The 18,204-nt window shown below is 41.6% G+C and overlaps 1 protein-coding gene across 2 annotated transcripts in view; it reads left to right on the top strand.

Moving 5' to 3' along the window:
* Positions 1–18,204, top strand: part of ddhd1b (DDHD domain containing 1b) — a 53,886-nt gene extending 35,682 nt beyond the window's left edge. The window contains exons 9-13 of one of the 2 annotated variants that reach the window (XM_077587907.1): positions 5,278–5,427; positions 6,037–6,101; positions 8,739–8,917; positions 12,990–13,238; positions 17,270–18,204. In XM_077587907.1, coding sequence (XP_077444033.1) covers positions 5,278–5,427; positions 6,037–6,101; positions 8,739–8,917; positions 12,990–13,238; positions 17,270–17,454 — 828 coding nt within the window. In that variant the 3' untranslated portion in view covers positions 17,455–18,204. The other variant, XM_077587908.1, reaches the window with a different exon arrangement.

Below are 18,204 nucleotides of genomic sequence, written 5' to 3'. Positions count from 1 at the left end.
AATAGATACAACAACAAAATACTTGGTACCAAAAATGTATACAGCCAGGGCAGGATCCAAAAACCAAAAGACAAAGATGTTCTCTATGACTTTCCCTCCAACAGCTTCCCTCAACAAAAGTGACGCACTGGCAAAGGACACTGACACAAAGGACTGGGGCTAATGACACTCAGGTGATTAAAAGAGGCGAAACTGCCTTAGAGAACACGGAGAAACACAGGAACGCAGCAAAATAAAACAGAATACGTATTATACAACACAAATCAACACTGGTGAGAACGAAGTCTAACAAAAATCCATTGAGAATAGGTTCTCATTTACAATGATTGAATTGAATTGAATGCTTTTATTGTCATCAGTATGAGATTTAAAGCTTCACCACGAAGTGCACAAATAACAACAACAACAAACGAACAGCTAAATAATCAATCAATAATAAATAAGTAATATATAAATAAATAGTAAACATGATAAATAAGTAGGGGTCAGATAAGATAAGTTGTCAACCTGAATAAGAGTTGAGTATGGTGACGGCTCTTTGGACAAAACTCTCCTTGAGTCTGTTTGTTTTGTTATGATCCTGTAGCGCCTGCCAGAGGGCAGCAGGTTGAAAAGGTGGAAGCCAGGATATGGAATGTCTTTTATGATGCTTTTTGCCCTTCCTAGGCACCGGGATTTTTAGATGAAGGAGGTAGCAGGCAGTTGATGATCTTTTGTGCTGTGTTGATCACCCTCTGCAGTTTGGTGTTTAGTTGCTCCTTCCTGAGTACTCTCAGGAAATGTAGCCTCTGCTGCGCCTTCTTGACGAGTGCTGTGGTGTTTGCCACCCAAGTGAGATCAGCAGAGATATGGACCCTCAGGAATTTGAAAGTCTCCACTCACTCCACACATTCGCCATTGACATACAGGGGGGGCGGAGCAGCCTTGTTCCGTCGGAAGTCCAGGATGAGTTCTCTGGTTTTGGAGACGTTCAGCACGTTATTGCATCTTTGGTGGATCTATTCGGTTGATATGCAAACTGATGCGGGTCGTGGATGAGGAAAGACAGGCTTTGATGTGTTTCGGGTCGTGGATGACAGGCTTTGGTGTGTTACAGTACCAGACCTGAGATGTAAAGAATTATTTCTTACTATTGCTTTACCTGTCCAAAATATTTCTTTTTATGATTTTACAACTCAGCTGGCAAATTATTTTTAATTAATTAAAGATGTGAAAAAAAGTGTTTTGATGCTTGCCATACTAAAGCTAATGCTAATGAATATTGCTCTAATCCTATGAGTTACATTTAGAGTACAGTGACCACTCAGTAAAGACCTTAAAAGGTTATGTAACATTCCCTGTTCTTTCTTCCCAAGATATAAAACAGCAAATCTTACCATTATTACAAAGCAATCTAGCCTTAATCTTCCCTCTTGCTGCCTGGCTTGAAGTGGTTCTGAGCTTTGTCCCTTCCTTCCGTCAGCCAGTCGCCGGCTGCTGCAGCCCACACGGGTGCCGCTTTAGGACGTGGGTGGAAGACTGCCAGGGAATTATACCAATATAATGGCATTTAATTGTGTTGCCCTTTTCTTGTTCGCCCAAAACCCCTGTATACTGAGGCTCACCACTTTGGCTTTGCAAATGCATTTTCAACTGAATTTACACTGTGATATATTTGAGTCGTCAATTTCCGACGGTATTTTGTGCATACTTGATACATTTACAGTTGTGGTCAAAAGTTTACATACACTTGTGAAGAACAACAGAAAAAGTGATCAAATCTATTGGGTCAAAAATATACATACAGCAACACGAATTAGCAATTTTGGTGACTTAGAAAGTTGTGTCAGTAAAATGAGCTTCACAGCATGGCCTCTTAACTTCTTGTGAGTGATTGAGTGACTACAGCTGGTGACTTCTCTGAGGCGATTTAAATAGGGCTCATTGGATGCAAACGCCCACAAACGCTACAATGGGAAAGTCAAAGGAGCTCAGCATGGATCTGAAAAAGTGAATCCTTGACTTGAACAAGTCAGGAAAGTCACTTGGAGCCATTTCAAAGCAGCTGCAGGTCCCAAGACAAGAGTGCAAACAATTGTTTGTAAGTATAAAGTGCATGGCACTGTTTTGTCACCGCCACGATCAGGAAGAAAACGCAACCTGCTACTGAGAGAAAATTGGTCAGGAGGGTGAAGATTCAACCGAGAATCACCAAAAAGAAGATTTGCCAAGAATTAGAAGCTGCTGGAACACAGGTGTCAAAGTCCACAGTCCAGCATGTTTTGCATCTTCATGGACTGAGAGGCTGCCGTGCAAGATGGAAGCCCTTGCTCCAAAAGCGGCACCTTAAGGATTGGATTGGATAACTTTATTCATCCCGTATTCGGGAAATTTCATTGTGGCAGTAGCAAGAGGGTGATTAGACAGAACAACAAAGCAAAAGCACAAAGTACAAAGCAAATCAAATTAAATGGGATCATTGAGAATCACCAAATCAAATCATTGAAACAGAAAAGCAGCAAAAACACAAAACAAGCAAGAGTGGGCGGAGCTACCGGCACCGGCTGCCACTTGAACGGCGCCATCTTGGTTGCGGTAGCTAAAACGGATACAGACTCAAAAAGACAAAAAGTTGGACAAAACTGGAACCTCACACAGGAAGTCTTCCACAAGATGGGGAACCTCTGCAGACTGGGACCGAGGTAGAGAATATGCAGAGTCACTCTTCCAAGTTTATCTGCACAGCTCCTCAGCAGTCTGGAGCTGAAGAAAACAGCAGCAGGGCAGAACTCCTCGACTCCGCTTCCGGCCTGGCAAGTGCCGACAGCTCCTCCATCCCATCCCATGATGGAATGGTTGGTCAGAAGCCTTGCTTCTCCCGGCACTTTTGTCCAGCTCCGAATTTCCAGCGGTAATTGAGGTGTTGCTCCTTCTGCTGCGTGTTGTAACAGTTGTCCCATGTGTATGACAGCGTAGCCATGGCTGAATGGTTCCAAAAAAGAAGTAGCAGAAAGAAGCCAGGCTAACAGAACAAAGAAAGTTGTAAAAACATTAAAGTAAAAAGCATAAAGTACAAAGTAAAGTAAAAAGGAATGTATTAAGAAATATTAAAATGTAATTAAAAAAAGATAGAATCGCTGTAAAACACGAAAAACATAAGATTGGACAGAGCTACTGCCACTGGCTTCCGCGTGACGGCGCCATCTTGGAAAAAAAAGGCTCGACTGAAGTTTGCTGCTGATCACATGGACAAAGATAAGACCTTCTGGGGGAAAGTTCTGTGGTCAGACGAAACAAAAATCAAGCTGTTTGGCCACAATGCCCAGCAATATGTTTGGAGGAGAAAAGGTGAGGCCTTTAACCCCAAGTACACCATGCCTACCGTCAAGCAGGGTGGTGCTATATTATGCTGTGGGGCTGTTTCGCTTCCAATGGAACTGGTGCTTTACAGAGAGTAAATGGGGTAATGAAGAAGGAGGATTACCTTCAAATTCTTCAAGATAACCTCAAGTCATCAGCCTGAAGATTGGGTCTTGGGCGCAGTTGGGTGTTCCAACAGGACAATGACCCCAAACACACATTAAAGTGGTAATGGAATGGCTAAATCCGGCCAGATTTAAGGTTTTCGAATGGCCTGACTTAAAACCCCATTGAGAACTTGTGAACAATGCTGAAGAAACAAGTCCATGTCAGAAAGCCATCAAATTTAACTGAACTGCACCAATTCTGTCAAGAGGAGTGGTCAAAGATTCAACCAGAAGTTTGCCAGAAGCTTGTGGATGGCTACCAAAAGTGCCTAATTGAAGTGAAAATGGCCAAGGGACATGTTACCAAATATTAGCGCTGCTGTATGTATATTTTTGACCCAGCAGATTTGATCACTTTTTTCTGTTCACCCATAATAAAGTCATAAAAAGAACCAAACTTCATGAATGTTTTTTGTGACAAAGAAGTATCTGTTCCAATCACTATCAGAGAAAAATCAGAGTTGTAGAAATAACTGGAAACTCAAGAGAGCCATTACATTATGTTCTTCACAAGTGTATGTAAACTTTTGACCACAACTGTATATCGCAGATAACTTCCACCAGTCAGGACGACTCTAATTGAAATAGCTAAGATCCATATTAGGCAAACTATACTTCACCAGTGTACAGACGCTCCCCTACTTACGAACGAGTTAGGTTCCGAGCGATTGTTCATAAGTTGAATTTGTTTGTAAGTTGATTCAGTGCTATATTTTGTATTATAATTTATGTTTAAGGCCTATATAAGTATATTGAAGGTTTATATAAGTGCATTTGTATGTTTAAGGCTTGTATAAGTAACACGTATTGGTTTGTACTAAAAAACATTTAATAAAATGGAGAGAATATGTACAGTACTGTATAGAGAGAGAGAGAGATTTATGTATTAGAAACTGGCCGAAAGAAGCGATCTAACGACGATTGCACAGTTTTCTTCTTTTTTTCATCATAAATGATGCGGTAGTACTGTATGGCATCATTCAATTGATTTGCAAACTTTGTGCAACGTTCAATATTTGGGTCCTGCTGCTCGATCTTTCTGTTTATAAATGGTACTGACGGTCGAACGATTCAAGTTATATGCCCGTGCAACACTCACCACTTTCTGACGCGCATCAAGCTTCGTTATTATTGCCACTCGTTTCAGATGAAATGGCTTGCCTCTTCCTTGCACCTCCCTCACTAGAAGCCTTTCGCTTTTCACAAACCATATTGAATAATGGCTGCACGAGATATTTCATGATAAAAATGAAAAAGGTTCTTTGCGCACTGGAGATACGTCACGCACTTACGCAATTTACGCAACTTACGCACTGCAACGAACTGGGCAGAGGAAGGTAGATGCGGGGTGAGCTGAGCGCTCACAGTGCCAGGCGTCGGTATTACCGGCGGAAAGAAGCACTACTCGGAAAAAAATACAAAATCGAACTTACGAAAATTTTTCGACATAAACGCAATTTGCAGACATTTTCGTATGTACCGTTGTTCGTAAGTCGTATGTTCGTAAGTAGGGGAGCGTCTGTACTTTTGCACAAACAGAATACTGAATATAACAAAGAAAAAAGGCTTCAATATGTCTTGTGTACTATACAACGCACATTCCACCTCCCTCCACAATTCACTGTGCTCAGTTTTGAGTGGCTGGCTATACATTGTTATTCAATAGTTTTTTTAAAACAGGGATTCAGTTTGATTTGCATAGTAGGATGGAAATCGGCATTGGATAGCTTATGGAGTGTTTTTGTGCAATATTGTTTCCTTCATTTATCAGGTGGAGAATTTCTTCTGCATGGGCTCCCCCCTTGCAGTATTCTTGGCATTACGAGGCATCCGTCCAGGAAGCAATGTCATGCAGGACCATATCCTCCCTACCTCCACCTGCAAGCGCCTCTTCAACATATTTCATCCCACTGACCCTGTGGTGAGTTCATTATAGTGTACTGATTAGGGTTCTGTGTTCAGGGCAGCTGTCGAATTGTTCGCCGGTACCAAAGTTTGCTTGATGGAGATTTTACTACTCTATTCTTAATCTTATAGAGTAAAACTCTTTTCAATTTTAACATAGATGAGTTTGCAAACACATTTTTACTATGCTTGTCAGGAGAATGGCTTAAGGAATGCCCCTATCCCACCCATGGGTAAAAATGAAAGTTTAATCCACATATATACTTGATTCAGGTTTTTGTTTACATTTTCAAAGACAATGGTCATTGTAAGGGGCTGTTTTACATTCGTGTGCCACCCACACATGCATACCAAAATAAAAGCTCTGGGTTCAATTATTTCATTAAGACTTTGCAAGGGCCAGTCAGATACAATGGATGGGCTGGATGTGGCCAATGACCATACTTTGTTAAGATTTGTAGAATGAGAAACATGACATATTGTAATACAAATAAATTAGAAGTCACTACTCTTCACAGAACTGTTTATATCCAACTTGTGTGTTCCGCAATAAGATTGTAAAATGTGTGGTAACATGAACATTCTTTTTAGTCTAAGTCTTTTTTTTTTCTCTCTGCATTTTTAGGCGTACAGATTGGAACCTCTTATCTTAAAGCACTACAGTAACATTGCGCCTGTTCAAATCCACTGGTAAGTCAAGTTGGAATGCTGTTATATTTGTGGCCCGAGGTGTTTTAGCGGTTAACACTGCTAATATTAATTCATAGACCAGGGGATGATAAGGAGATTCCTGCTAAATACAGTGGTACCTCGACATACGAGCACCCCGACATACGAGCATTTCGAGATACGAGTAAAATTTTGAGCAAATAATTATCTCTAGATACGAGAAAAATTTCGATTTGTTGAATAGGATTTCAGAATATTATTTGACCAGCTCATACCACAGCATGTACATTTTCAGAAGCTTTATTTTTCTGAAACCGAGTGTCAGTCCAAGAGAAGCAGACAATTCAGAACTGGGCAGGCGAAAAGGCAGAATCCAGGAAGCAGGCGGGGGCCACAAACCAGGCGATAAGAGGGCAGGCGGCCAAATCCAAAAAGGCAGGCAGGTATACAGTAAGGTGGTAACAGGCTGGAAAGACAGCAGTGACTCAGGACAACCTGGCAAGGGGTGGTGGTTGCAGGAGAGTATATATAGGATCTGGGTTGACGAGAAATTAACAGCATGTGAGTGTGGAAGCACAGCTGATGGCAATGGACTCATTGCTGGACAATGGAAGAGTAGTCCAGAGATAGTACCACAGCATCGCCTTGGCCATGACAGAACACACCCTCAACGAACGGATCCCACCGTCCCCCTAGGCTTATCAGGGTGGTCCCAGTGAAAGGAAGGGTCCAGTATTTCCTGCGTGGGTACCCACAAGCATTCCTCCAGATCAAAACCCTCTCAGTCAACTAGGCACTGAAGATACTACCCGCGCTGCCGGGACCATAGGAGGTGCCAAACGGAACAACGGGAACAATGGCAGGTGGTTCCCTAGGGAACACTGGAAAATCAAGAATACCCATCTATTTCCATAATGTGTGTTCTGGTACAATCCCAGAGTTCAAGTCTCTGCCAGGCTTTCCAAGTTCCATTGTCAAAGTTTTAAATATTTAAAATATTTACAATGTCCTCGATTTCAAAACGTCCAGCGGAAACTGTAGCTGGATCAATGCAAAATGGAGGTGCGGGAGGTGTAAACTGTTTCAGTAGTGGTAGAGCAGGTGAGTGTTATGTAGACACAGTGGTACCTCGAGTTTTGAATGCTTCTATGTACGAAATTTTCAGGGTAAGAAACACTTTTAAATGCAAATATACAAAAAGCTGTCTAACTTACGAAAGATCAAGTGGAGTACATGTAGAAACTTTGAAATAGGAGGGTTTAAAAGAGTGGTTCTTGAATGCCATATCTGGACTTTGTAGGCAGTCGTGGGCATAGTCCCCATCACCCCTTGGCCCTGCGAATGCATCACGTCCCTGCACACTAGCAATGGTACATTACACTTCCTTTATCCGATATTTTTTCTTTTTAAAGTGCCTTGCTGGAGTTGTTCGCAGAGGAGCCGTCACGTCAAAGAGTAATTAGTGCGTTAATATATGACCCTCCTTGTCTCTCAGGCAATAAGTTCCTGATTCTTCACGGAGTTGTTTCTTGAATTTTTCTCACTCTGCCAAACATACTTTGAAGTTGTGGGTTCATTATGGCACCCGATGATGCAGTGGTTCTTCCGCCTGACTTGTGCGAGCAGTCTGGGTTCGATTCCCACTAGGTGGTAGTGTGATTGGTTGTCTGTCTCTGTGTGTGCCCTATGACTGACTGGCGACCAGTCTAGGTGTAGTCTGCCTTTCACCCAAAGACAGTTGGGTTAGTCTCCTGCAACCCCCGTAACCCTTTCGAGGTGGTATGGAAGATGAATGAATGAATGGCTTCTTTATTGGGGTAGGTATATTGTATTATTTATTTGTTTAGATATTGTAAAGATTTTGGTTGTACTAATGTTGAGATAAGTATTCCCTCGAATTTGTCAGATAATGTAGACGAAAACATGAAGTAGGATCACCCCTATTATTTATACCATACGTACGAGTCCATACAATAATGATGTTAAACCTTACACAATTATATAAATGCCTAAATAGTTTAAGTACTCTACTCACCTCTAACAATAGCTCTTCTCTGTTTAATCTTAATCCAAAAAATGACAATTGAGAGACCTGTGCAGTATGATTAAGGTGAGGTGAAGATGATTATGATTTAGTGCGCAGATTATTGAGAGCTTTATTTCAAGTCTGTTATATTCGTCAGATTCGAGAGGTGTAATCTGGTCAGCAGGAGGAGCTTGTGCGGGAGGTTTTTAGCACACAAGGAACATGGTGATGGGGAGTCGTGACTGCTGTTTTTTTTTTTGTACCAATTTGTACAAGGACATGACACCGTCAATACGACTGCCATCTTCGATGGCTATGACCATGTTGTCATCAATCTCAGGGACACTTTATTTCAAACTGTGAGCCATATTGAACATTTCTTGCCTATTTCTCAAAGTACTAAGACCACGTTCTTCATTTTTCTTGCCGCCATCGTTTTGGGGGAAATTAATTTTCCACTTAGCTCCTTTTGTGCTGTCACAAAAGAACCTAGAAAAAGATTGAAAGAACTGCAGGCCAGATTGAATTTAATTTTATTCAGTGTTTTTTTTATCTGTTTTTTAAAGACAGGTTCTCAAAATCATTATTTGTAACATTACTTTAACCCTACCAGTGTGGTTCTCATGTTACAGGTACAACACGACCAGCCCCATTCCATATGATCAAATCCGCCCCACGGTGCTTAACCTCTCCAAAGAGTCTATAGCTACATCGGACACAGAAAACCTTCCCAGTCCCTGTACCTCCCCACCCCAGGCCCGAAGACACTATGGCGAGTCCATCACCAACCTGGGCAAGGCTAGCATCATGGGTAAGCACCACAAAGGTTAAGGCAGCATAATTATTTCATACACACTGACAAGAATTATGGAATCATCAGTTTTATAATTGTATGTATAGTATGAAAAAAGCTATGGCAACTTTCTGGCTTTAAAATACACCCAAACATTGTCAAGTGATGGGAAAGAAATGTACTAGAATTATCAACATGAACTTTAGGATTTATTGGACATGTACCAGGAGCCATCGTCCCAGTGCCTTTCTCTGACTCCTTTCATACTATCAATGTCTAGGGAAGTTTCCATGCCTTCTTCACGCAATATTTGTCATAAATCTCATTTCACAGCACTAAAAAAAGCTTCGTCACCTTGCTCAATGTAGATTGCATTTCATTACTGAATAATGACTTGGGGCCACCTGGTGCAGGCAAGCGGGGATCGATTTCTTCCTGGGGTCAGTATAAATGTGAGTGCTAATGGTTGTCTGTCTCTCTGTGTGCCCTACGGCTGATTGGCGACCAGTCTAGGATGTAGTGGGACTTTTGCCCGAAATCAAATGGGATAGGCTCTAGCTCTGATGTCTTGAACGTGTACCTGCAGGCTTAATTCCACAAAGGGCCGCAGCGGGTACAGGTTTTCGTTCCAACCCATAAGAGAAAACCTTACCACCAATCTGGAATGTTACATATACAATCAGTGGCCTTCAGCCAAGTGCTTCTTGTTTCAACAGAAATCTAATTGGTTAAACTGTGTGTTGGATCGGTTGGAAAAATCCTTCACCCACAGCGGCTCTCGAGGACCGGATTGCCAACCTCTGTTTTAGTGGGTAGGCCCGGTGATGTCCTGCATCTCAATGTCGCTCATTTTGGCTGTGTTATAGTCCTTTTGCATCCATGCTCTGTGTGTGCCGTGCAATCGTTCTCATTTGATCTCGTTTTCTGAACTGCTTTATTCTCACTAGGGTCACTGGGGGTATTGGAGCCTATCCCAGCTGATTCAGAGGCGGGGGACACCCTGAATTGGTGGCTAGCCAATTCCAGGGCACAAGTAGGAGAAAAACAACCATTCATGCTCACACTCATACCTAGGGGCAATTTAGAGTGTCCAACCAGCCTACCATGCATGTCTTTGGAATGTGGGAGGAAACCAGAGTACCCAGAGAAAACCCACGCAGGCCCGGGGAGAACACGCAAACTCCCATGAAATCGTTATACCTGCTAAATGATTAGCTGTTCCTTACCATCTTTTTCTCCTCCTTATATTTATCGACTTGTATCAAAAGTTTTTATTATTTCTGTTAACAAAACTTATTCAGTTCCGTGCATACTTGTAAGGGTTGTCAGAGCCTATCAAAGATGACTTCGGGCAAAAAGCAGATTACACCCTAGACCGGTTGCCAGTCAGCCGTAGGGCACACAGAGATACAAAAGACACAAAATAATTTCGCCACCAGCAGGAATTGAACCCAACCTGACCTAACGAAGTCAGACGAATGAACCACTACACCATCAGGTGGCTCACAAAAAAAATGACGATAATTACCGTTATCGTTTTATTTCCCAGGTATACAACCTACTTACACTCCGCTGTCCCCCAGTTGGCTGTCTCCCAACAACAACTCTCCATGTTTCCCTAAGTGTGGTTAAAGCGACTTTTTTCTTTATTTAAAATTACTGGTGTGAATGAAATGAAGAAGCAGGCCCTGTTATCCATTTATGACTGACATTGCAAGGCAATACGGCCGTAACCCACCTATCATCGCTACGATCTTGAAGAAGAAAGTGTTGGGTTTCACGGATCGTGAAGTGTGGTAGGACCCAAACGCAGGGAAGCAGGAAACGAGGGAATCAGAAACACCTGGGTCACACAACAGACAGCAAGCAGGAGATACACCAGGGTCATTCGATCCGGCCCACGAAGAAGTGGGGGGCTGGCCGGTCTGATGCTTATCCGATCCGGTCCACGAGGAAGCGACGGGTGGCTGGTCCGGCAGTCGTCCGATCCGGCCCACGAGGAAGCAGCCGTGTGGCCATCTGGAGGAGCGACGGTGATCCAGGCATCCTTAAGCAGAGCTACAGCTGTATATAGATCAGGGGTCGGGAACCTTTTTGACACAGAGAGCCATAAACAATTCCTATTTTCAAATTTTATTTCTTTGAGAGCCATACTCAGAATTTTAGTGTAAAAATGTGAAAATGAGATGTGACTTTTTTGGGGTCATTTTACAACTTTTAAAGTACTAAATGAATTATTTTGACAGCACTGTTGCGCAGTTGCCAACCAATGAAAATATACATGCAGAAAAGTCTAATAAAAATATAATTTAAAAAAAGATGATTAAAGTTAAAGGTAGTGTCAGTGCCATAGTGCCGACGTGACGCTCCTATTGGTGCATTCGGGACTCGGCTCTGTCACCAGCGGTTTAAAAACATATTTTACCTCACAGGTTAGTGAAGAGCCACATGCACCCATCAGAAGAGCCACATATGGCTCCCGAGCCATAGGTTCCCTACCCCTGATATAGATGATAGTATTTAGATTTTAATACATTAGTATTTACATATGCATATAACTCTGTCTCTCTCGACTCTTGTCGCATGATAAAGCCAACAGGCCCTGACTACTGTTATCCAATGTGTCATATGCCCACTGCCGGAATCATTTCCTTTGATGCGTCATCAGTTTCAACTACAGAGATGAACCACTACCTTTCTTGCATAATTTAATTAGTAATTTAACGGAAATTTCATCAGTGTGTAAAAAATCATAACAGTGGGACATTAATTTCGGTTTTGTAACCTTACTGTTTATTCCCTATATATTTTGTACTTGGTTTAAATTTTAGTCATCATAGTCAACTGTGAAAAAAAAAATTGACACGGCTTAATCATCTACCTTTTTTTAGGAACTGTGATAATCCCCTCTGCCAGGTTCGCCGTACACTCTTGTGTTGTGATGAGAATGCCGAGTTCTGCCCCAGCGCTCCCGTTCATTCCAATTTATTTTATTTCAAGGAGACCTCTCAAACATGGCGTCAAACACTGAAGGGAGGGGTTAGCAGAAGTCATTTGCACGCTTAAGTTTGATCGTCTGTGTGTAAGTGAGTTCATTTAGTATGTGTGATCATTATTTTTTTTGGGGCAGATTAATGACCTGATGAAATCTGATTCATGTGTGAGTTTTGGCAATTATCATATTTTCCTCTTGGTGGTCTAGTGCAGGGGTCGCGAACAAGTGAGAGACACAGAGAGAAAACTATTTAAACAGTGAGAGTCAATGAGCCACACCACACAGTGAGCTACCAAAACAGACAGACACACTCACAAAAACACTCAATTAAAACCATATTATTCACCATAGCACTTTCTTCCCCTTACAAAACAACAATGTGTTCATTTCAAGATAAGTGTCAACACTCAACACACACATCAAATTCAACTTATAGTTAACAAATCAACTACCCTGGAGGTTGCTGTGGCAAAGAGCCGCATTTATTTTGGCCGGGAGCTGCATGCGACTCAAGAGCCATGTGTTCGCCACCCCTGGTCAAATGATTCACTCGCCTGACTTCGTTGCGGGCAAGCGTACCATCGATTCCTGCTTAGTGGCGGTATGACTCAGTTCGAATGGTTGTCTGTCTCTATCCTAGAGCGTCGTCTGCCTTTCACTCAAAAATCAGCTGGGAAAGGGATAACCCTTGCAAAGATGCCGAGTACGGAAGATGAATGAAGTTAGTATTTCCTTATTTCCCCCCTCTGCTTAATCTGAAAAACTGATTGTGGGGTGATCAGTGATTAACACAATTTTTTTATTAATTTATTTTTGGTGTGTTTCAAAAAGCCCAAAAAGTTACTATTTTAAATGACTTTAATTTTGGGTCAGGACCCAAACGCAGGGAAGCAGGCCACAATAACTCCAATTTCATTGTCATCAATTGCCTTTTTTTTAACTTCAAACAAGTGAACATGCTCTGAGACGGGTAATTCCATAAATTCTGCCATATACATATAACACTCAGATCATATTGACATCTATTGCTGTCAATGGCAAAACATTTTTACTTAACAACATTCATTTTTAATGTGTGATCATTTTGTCCTTCAGGTGCTGCAAGTATAGGAAAGGGAATCGGGGGAATCCTGTTTTCGCGCTTTTCTAGATCCAGTGGCCAGATGATTGGAGTTGACGAGACCTCAGAATTTGAGGGTTTGACCACAGAAGTAGAGAATGCAGCGGGAGAGAAAGCAATACTTACTGAAAGTGATGACACGGAGAAACAAGTTGAAGAAGAGCGGAGGGAAATAGAGCATTCACTATCACAGTCTACTTCAGTCATCATGGACCATGCCTCTTGTAAGTCCAAAATCTTTCAATCTTCCTATGGTAGGAGAATCGAACAAATTTTTGGTCAGCGGCCACAATAACTCCAATTTCATTTCAAGTTAGTCACCTAATGACAATTCATTTTCCCTTCATTTTCTGTGCAAATAATTACAAGTACATTAAGCAAACTGGTAAATAAGAGTTTTAGTCAAAGTCCTTTGTCTTCTTGTGGCCATGTGTCCATTGTTCGCGATATTTGTGGGATTACTGTACTGGCCTGACTTAAAATATCAGGTAACAAAATGACTTAAAAACACTATTGTCTGTTGTAATTGAATCCGTCATAACATAGGCTTTGTTCTTGTTTTTTAAACCATGAGGATGGTCGAACTAGATAAAAGCTGGCTTTACCATGAAGCCAGGCAGCAGCATTCCCACACATGATGATGACGATGCGCACGTTCACTTAATCTTTGAATTAAAAGGCATCCGCTTCCAAAAAACGTGTTGCTGCCTGTTCTGGCTGGGTCCGGGTCACGGGGCAAAACTCGCTTGCAGACAGCATGCACTGCCGGATCGCCGGCCATCACGGCCAGCATGCGCCACCGGACTACTGGCCGAGAAATTAAATTTCCACTTTGGTCCTCGGCGCCGTCCAACTGTCAATTAGCCACACTATTTTCGGATAAGAGCGTCAGCCCACATGTATCAAGGCTACTCGCGTTTGGCCAGGTTTATTTACGGTAGGATGGTGCAATGGCAGGCACAAGTATGAGTTTCTTCACGTTTTATCCAAGATATGTTTTTTCATAGCCGTCAAAATAAATTTGTTTAGCATTTTATCTGTGTATTTATTCTCTATTTTGAAATAAATGACCGTATCGGCCGCATTGTCTAGCGTTATGGCGTTTCGTCTTTGTCACCTTGCAGTTTCGTGCATTTCAAGTCTAAATTGTGTGCCTGTAAGTCGTACCCTTGATTCAGTCATCTTTTTTTAGCAACAAATACAGCGTATATGCGAGAAAATACGGTACCTACTGTTCCAATAAGTGAGGGGGCATCCCTTAAAATAGGTTTCAATTTGAGTGGCTCTTAAATGGAGTCTTTGCATTATGGGATACATGAAATGCGCATATTAAAGGTTAGGTTAGAACTTTATTTCATCCTGTATTTGGGAAATTTCTTAGTTGCAGTAGCAAGACAGACACAAGGCATTGTAGACCTAGGTAAAAAACTAAATACCAAAATGCAATAAAAAAGACAGAAAAGCAGCAAAAACACAAAACGAGCAACAGTAGCAGAGTACAACTCCTCAACTCCGTTTCCGGCCTGGTAAGCGCCGACAGCTCTTCCATCTTATCGGGGAAGGATCTCACTTTCCCCATAATAATAGATGGAATGGTTGGTCTGGAGCGTCGCTTCTTCTCTTAGCACTTTTGTCCAGCTCCGGATTTCCAGCGGCATTGAGGCACACAGCTAATCCCATGTGTATGACAGCATAGGCATGGCTGAACGGTTCCAAAAAAGAAGTAGCAGAAAGAAGCCAGGCTAACAGAACAAAGAAAGTTGTAAAACATTAAAGTACAAAGTAAAGTAATAAGGAATATATTAAGAAATATTAAAATGTAATAAAAAAAGATAGGAAGGCTGTAAAAATCGAAAAACAAATGAGTGGACAGAGCCAATGCACCAGCTGCCGCCTGACGGCGCCATCTTGGGGGAAAAAAAACATTGGTCTATGCTAAAATGGAAAACCAACTGACTAATACTTACCGTATTTTCTCGCATATATGCCTTATTTGTTGCTAAAAATGACTGAATCGAGGGTACGGCTTGTATGCGCACAAATCAGACTTGAGATGCACAAAACTGCAAGGTGACAAGGACGAAATGCCATAACGCAAGACAATGTGGCCGATATGATCATTTATTTCAAAATAGAGAAAAGATAAACAGATAAAACGGTTAACAAAATTTATTTTGATGTCTATCAATTAAATTCAAGAAAAAAACATTTTAAAAAATCACTTACTTGTGCCTGCCATTGCTCGTTCAGGGCGCCACCATCTTACCCAGGGATGACAAACTACTTCCTGGTTGTACTGCTCACGTGACTTCCTTTTTTAATTTGTCTATGTGCAGGCAACATCCTTTAGAAAGGTGTAATCCAGCATACGATCCTTTTGATTTATTTTTTGTATTTCACAAATAGTGATTTTTCTTAGGATTTTCCTTTCAAAGTAACACATTTGTACTACCTATTAAAACCATGAATATGGAGGTGAAAATTGTGAATAAGGGGGCGTCTTATACGAGAGAAATTGTAAAATTCAACGAATTTAAGGCAATTTTAAGGGTACGGGTTATAAGCGGAGGCAGCTAATATGCGAGAGAATACCTACCGTATTTTCTATCTTTCCTGGACATGTGATTTGATTCTACGTTCAAAATATAAATGTGGCAGTCATAAATTTACAGAGATCCATGCACGTCGTGCTATGAAGTATCCAATAGATATGGATACAGCTATTTCGCCTTATTAATGCACCTGGTTGCTTTTTCAAGGCTACCTGAAAAATCAATAACCTTGGCTGTCTAACCAAAATAATATACACTTAAGGCATCAGAATCTAAATAACATAACACGGTTACATTGATAACTTAATTTAACCTTTTTTTAATCAGGGGCTAATATGCCTAACAAATTAGAAGGGCAGGCAGTTGTCAAAATGTTCCGTGCATACTTGATTTATGATAACACATTTCCATTTTTGTTTGAATTAAGTTAAAGTACACAGAACAATCCCTGCAGGCCAGATTGTACAGTTAAGATTTCATACATTCCCCTTATAAGGACATTATAATTTTGAATTCGTTTTCTCATTCAATTTACAGTAATACTTTGACATACAAGTTTCCCAACATATGAGAAATTTGAGGTACGGGGAAAATTCTGGGGAAATTTTTGCCCTGAGATACAAGACAAATTTTAAATACGAGCATACGAGATGGATCCGGATGCGGTGGCCAAGTATGCAAGAGGCTGCTTATGAGAACAGCATCGTCTTTTTCACCGCATCTCCGTCGCGTAAACATATCTACGAGCATTGGCGTGACTGAGCTGGCTCGCCAACGTAAGATTAAAACTTATTTTTAAGTGTGTGTATAGCAATCTAAGTTCATTTAGTTAAATTTAAAGTTTATGTTATGTTACCCACCTGATGGGGCAGTGGTTCTTCCGCCTGACTTTGGTGCGGGCAGTCTGAGTTGCTCAGTGGCAGTGTGATTGTGAAAGTGAGTGGTCGTCTGTCTCTCTGTCTGCCCTATGACTGACTGGTGACCGGTCTAGGGTGTAGTCTGCCTTCCACCCAAAGTCAGCTGGGACAGGCTCCAGCAATGTCCTGCAACCCTCACGAAAATGCGCAGTACGGAAGATGAATGAATGAACAAATGAATGTTATGTTACGAGCGTGTTGCCGTCAAGACCCTCTCCTCCTCCTCCGCACTCACAGCCATTAGCCGCTACCATCTGTCTCGAAGGCAAGAACTCGATACAGCACTGTATACAATAATGTCACATTTTATTACTGATTATAACCACTAAATACTAACTAATACTAGGTATTAGTTACTTTGTGAGCGTGGCGTTAAAACATGTTTTCCCATTGTAATACCCTATTTTTAGGTGGGGGTTTTTCAGAGGGTGGGAACGGATTAATTTGTGTTTAGTTATTTTATATGGGAAAAATTGATTTGAGATACGAGTAAATTGACATACGAGCTCGGTCCTGGAATGCATTAAACTCGTATCTCAAGGTGTTAATGTAATAATAATCGGACATAGGCCATGTCGTCATTACCACAACACAAAAAAGCCTACTTGTCATCACACGCAGAAACTGCGTGTGACGAAATTGATGGTGCTTCTCCATAAGCTACGTTTAATCGGCAAAAGACCTAAATAAGTGTAAGTTACGGACTTGTAAATTGTCATTCCGCTGTATGTTAGCGCGAGTTTAGTACAACAATTAACCATTGGTTTCTGTTTTTCTGTTTCTTAGTGGAACTGGAAAGACGCATCGACTTTGAGCTTCGAGAGGGCTTGGTCGAGAGCCGCTATTGGTCGGCGGTGACGTCACACACAGCTTATTGGTGCTCTTATGACGTGGCACTTTTCCTCCTTACGTTTATGTATAGGCCCCAGGAGCCTCCTGAAACTGATGACGACAACACAAATACCTCATAGAAAATACATTCAAGGCATGAACAGTCAATTCATTTTCTATTCGCACAGTTGAATAAGAAAGTGAGCGCACTCCTTTATGGGTTACAGTTTAATTGCAAGTCTAACCCCAAAAATCATTGATTGAAGACAAACTTTTTTACACTGATCCTTTTTGTAAAATTTGAAATTGTTTAACCTTAATATCATTAAAAAGTCAATCCATGTTAATTTATTCATGTTATTTATGCATCATTGCTTTCAATACAGAAATGCCAATTTAATTGTGGCAGCCCAGCGGGCAAGTGGTTACTGTGTCAGCCTCACAGTTCTGGGGTCGAGGATTCGATGCTAGGTCGGTCCTCACTGTGTGGAGTTGCATGTTCTCCCCGAGCTTGCGTGGATTTTCAGGCACTCTGGTTTCCTCCCACATCCCCAAATCATGCAAGGTAGGCTGGTTGAACACTCGAAATTGTCCCTGCGTATGAGCGTGAAGGTTATTGGTTGTCTGTCTCCTCGGGCCCTGCAATTGGCTGGCAACCGAATCAGAGTGTCCCCTGCCTGGTGCCTGTAGTTAGCTGGGATAGGCTCCTGCAACCCTTGTGAGGATAAGCGGTTCAGAAAATGAACTAATGAATTAATTAATAATTTAATTGTCTTCATAGGATTATGAAGTGATTGTTACCAAGTGAAGTGAAACTGAATTGACATTGACAAATGCATTTGCACCCATGTACACACACACAGTACCCGGTCGTTTCGTCGAAAGACGTT

Source organism: Stigmatopora argus, chromosome 19 (genome assembly GCF_051989625.1).
Source record: "Stigmatopora argus isolate UIUO_Sarg chromosome 19, RoL_Sarg_1.0, whole genome shotgun sequence".
Classification (NCBI taxonomy): domain Eukaryota; kingdom Metazoa; phylum Chordata; class Actinopteri; order Syngnathiformes; family Syngnathidae; genus Stigmatopora; species Stigmatopora argus.
The sequence above is the reverse complement of the archived record's forward strand: the minus strand, read 5'-3'. Positions and strand labels throughout refer to the sequence as shown.